A 3,130-nucleotide genomic window follows, 5' to 3' on the forward strand; every position below is an offset into this window, starting at 1 on the left:
TGCAGAAGCCATTCATCTGGCTCCTTAGCACAAGGGAAATGAAACAGGAGTACAATAAAAGACGTAAGAGGTAAAGATATGGACAGTTCCAAAAAAATCAAGCTGGAATCAAATGCTTGATAGACAAACTTAGTAAATTCTCAGATAAAATAAGTTTCCCCTTTCCTTTAGTACTCATTTTATTTTTTCAGAATAGTACAGCAGCCTGGTAAACAGTGACTTAACTTTTCTGATTCAATGATTTCAGCTACCGGCCTGTTCCAGAAGATGTTCTTCTACATGCGTTTGAGGTCTGTAAATAAATACTCCAGTACCTAACTGCTGGAAAGAAGTTGCTGATTCTTGATGCAAAATTGTTAAACCCACAAGTTTAATTCTTTTTTTTTTTGAAGGTTTTGGATGAGAATAAATGTGGATATGTTACTAAAGAGGATCTGGTCAAATATTTGACTGAAGAAGGTAACATGATTTTTGTAATATCAGTATTTAAGTAAATAAACATTACATGTGTATATGGCACCTTGAGGTCCTCATTCTGCGTGCCAAAACTTGCAGAAGTAGATACATTGTCTTCAAACAATACTGTTGCTGTGATGAGTGGCTGCAGACTGGAACATTTTGCTGGTGAATAATGCAGGGAAAGAACATTTATCTGCCTGCTTGCAGACATTATAAGATAGAGATTATTACTATTATGAGTTACAATTCAATCTTGTGTGGATATTTTCTGATTCTGTGTGCATCTCTGTGCTTCCTAACAATCTGATTTTTTCTGTCCTATAAAATGGTGGGTTAGGTTTCGAGATGATTCAGGTAGTTTCAGTGCTCATTCATTCCTACATTATCTTGATCTTAATTCTAGTGCCATAAGCAAAGAAAGAGATTCAAAGACCAGATTTGAGTTGTATACTATGTAATCCTCAATATCCCTTGAAGAGCCTGCTTTTCTTGCATGTCTGACTCATGCATGCCTGCCTGTCTCAAGTACAAAATGATGTGCAGGCTTTGTGCAAGACCTATCCTCAGATGGGAACCTTGTTCTCAAAGAGGAATGAAGTAGGCCATCAGCAGCTTTAAAGCTTCTGAAAGAGAAAAACCAGAAGCCTTTCACGGTGTAAATAAAAGTGCAAGGATAGCCAAATGAGAAAGAATCATTCTGTTGTACACATTAGAATTAATTCTGCCAAAAATGGTTATTTCAGCATCCCTGTGGCAGAGCAGAACAGGCCGTTTTGAAGTCTGTGGACTAAAGGGAGATCAGAAGACCCAGGCCCTCTGTCTCCTTGCTCAGTGTGCAGGATTTACATTGGCAAAAGTGAAGGAATCGGATCCTTTGTGTTACTCGTTTTCTCCTCTGTGTGAGGACTAAAAGGAGATCCTTTCGAGGAAAGAGCAGTGTAATTTGCCAGCCCTTAAAAGAATAATGAAGACAAAGTGTTATTCTCTGCTGTCTTTCAGGTGAGCCCTTTACTGAGGAAGAAATGGAGGACATGCTCTCCGTTGCTCTAGAGCCAGAAACAAATACTGTTCGCTACAGAAACTACATTTCAAAGCTGGTAGTAGATGAAACTTAAGATCTTGCCCTTTGGTGTTTGAGATGCCTTTTGGTAACAGCAGTATACACTGGCAGTTAGTTGAAAGGAGAATTTTAAAGTGTAACAAAGATCAATTTGTGACTTTGTGCTTATAATACAAATAAAATCTGTGTAGCTAGATTTCCTTAGGTTCTGTATGCATATTGAAATATAGTCACACCTGGAAAAAGAGCTCTTGACAGAAATACTGTGTAAGGTCTGGAAAAGAAATCATGGAATTTGGTTTAAAAATAACAGGAAAAATAATGTTAATGGAGTTAAGAAATTACAGTTGCTTCTGAAAAACAAATAAAAAATGAGACCTGTGAAAATGGGTAATAAGTAGGTACGTGAGTACCTTAAGATGACTAAAATTGTGAAGGCATGCTACTAAGATAAAGCATTTATATTTATATGTAATCTCTGTTTGTACTTAACTAATAAAGCACAAGGTAGGCTACTCCTTTTGAAATATAATAGATCAAATAAGCTTTCTACAGTTTCTAGCTATTGTCAAATATTTGTGTTTGATTTACACCTGGTTGGGACAATCCCAGGCACAGCTACAGGCTGGGTGGAGAAGAGATTCAGAGCAGCTGGGGAGGGACTCTTCATTAGGGACTGTAGTGGTAGGACAAGGGGTAATGGGTTTAAACTTAAACAGGGGAAGTTTAGATTAGATCTAAGGAAGAAGTTCTTCACAGTGAGGGTGGTGAGGCACTGGAATAGGTTGCCCAAGGAAGCTGTGAATGCTCCAACCCTGGCGGTGTTCAAGGCCAGGTTGGACAGAGCCTTGGGTGACATAGTTTAGTGTGTGGTGTCCCTGCTCGTGGCAGGGGTTTGGAACTAGATGATCTTAAAGTCCTTTCCAACCCAAACCATTCTATGATTCTACTATAGGCAATTAAACTGGACCAGTTAGTTCTATTTTATGTTATTCATCCATTGGCACATGGTATTTTGCTTCCATTTTAAACATGCAGGTAGCACTCAAACCATTGCCATAGTCAAATTTACAAAGAAATCCTCAAGAACATTTCTGTTACTATAGGTTCCCCTTTCATAACCAGTTTGAAAGTGAGAAGTTTAAACTGTTCAAAACTCTGTGCTGTTGCCTTGAGATCATGGGACTGGAATTTGATTTTCATAAACTCATAAAGCACTATTTTTTGAAAGATGTTAGTGTAGAATACATGTCTCAACTATCCTGCTGGAAGACCACCACAGACCTCACTGCTTTTCTCAATTCTAGCTTAATAATTTTCTTGACTGTTGCTGTGCTGTTGTCCTTTAATATGAGTTCAAGTTCTTTCCTCTTGAGTTCTTGCCTTGTACATCGTCTTCTAACAAGTGACCTTTAACTGATGAGGTCTCATTTTGTAGGAGAAGATTCTGTGGTCTGGTCCCCAAGGACACCATCTTGCACTTTGTGCTCCACACCTTGCACCCCATTTCTGTTTTTCTACTCTCTATCAAGTTTGGTTTCCTCCTGTACAGTGTCCTACCACTCCTCTGCCTCAACTGCATATCCCAGCTCTATGTCATCAACAGACTTC

The 3,130-nt window shown here is 38.7% G+C and overlaps 1 protein-coding gene across 1 annotated transcript in view; it reads left to right on the forward strand.

The window, feature by feature from the left end:
* The window catches only part of EFCAB2 (EF-hand calcium binding domain 2), a gene marked incomplete at its 5' end in the record, with an annotated part of 3,238 nt that extends 1,664 nt beyond the window's left edge, over positions 1-1,574 (forward strand). The window contains 3 exons of the mRNA XM_010020731.1: positions 248-290; positions 393-459; positions 1,459-1,574. Coding sequence (XP_010019033.1) covers positions 248-290; positions 393-459; positions 1,459-1,574 — 226 coding nt within the window. The remainder of the gene's footprint in view (positions 1-247; positions 291-392; positions 460-1,458) is intronic.
* Between the last annotated feature and the right edge of the window lie 1,556 nt (positions 1,575-3,130).

This window comes from Nestor notabilis, unplaced genomic scaffold (assembly GCF_000696875.1).
Source record: "Nestor notabilis isolate BGI_N333 unplaced genomic scaffold, ASM69687v1 scaffold33638, whole genome shotgun sequence".
NCBI lineage: Eukaryota > Metazoa > Chordata > Aves > Psittaciformes > Psittacidae > Nestor > Nestor notabilis.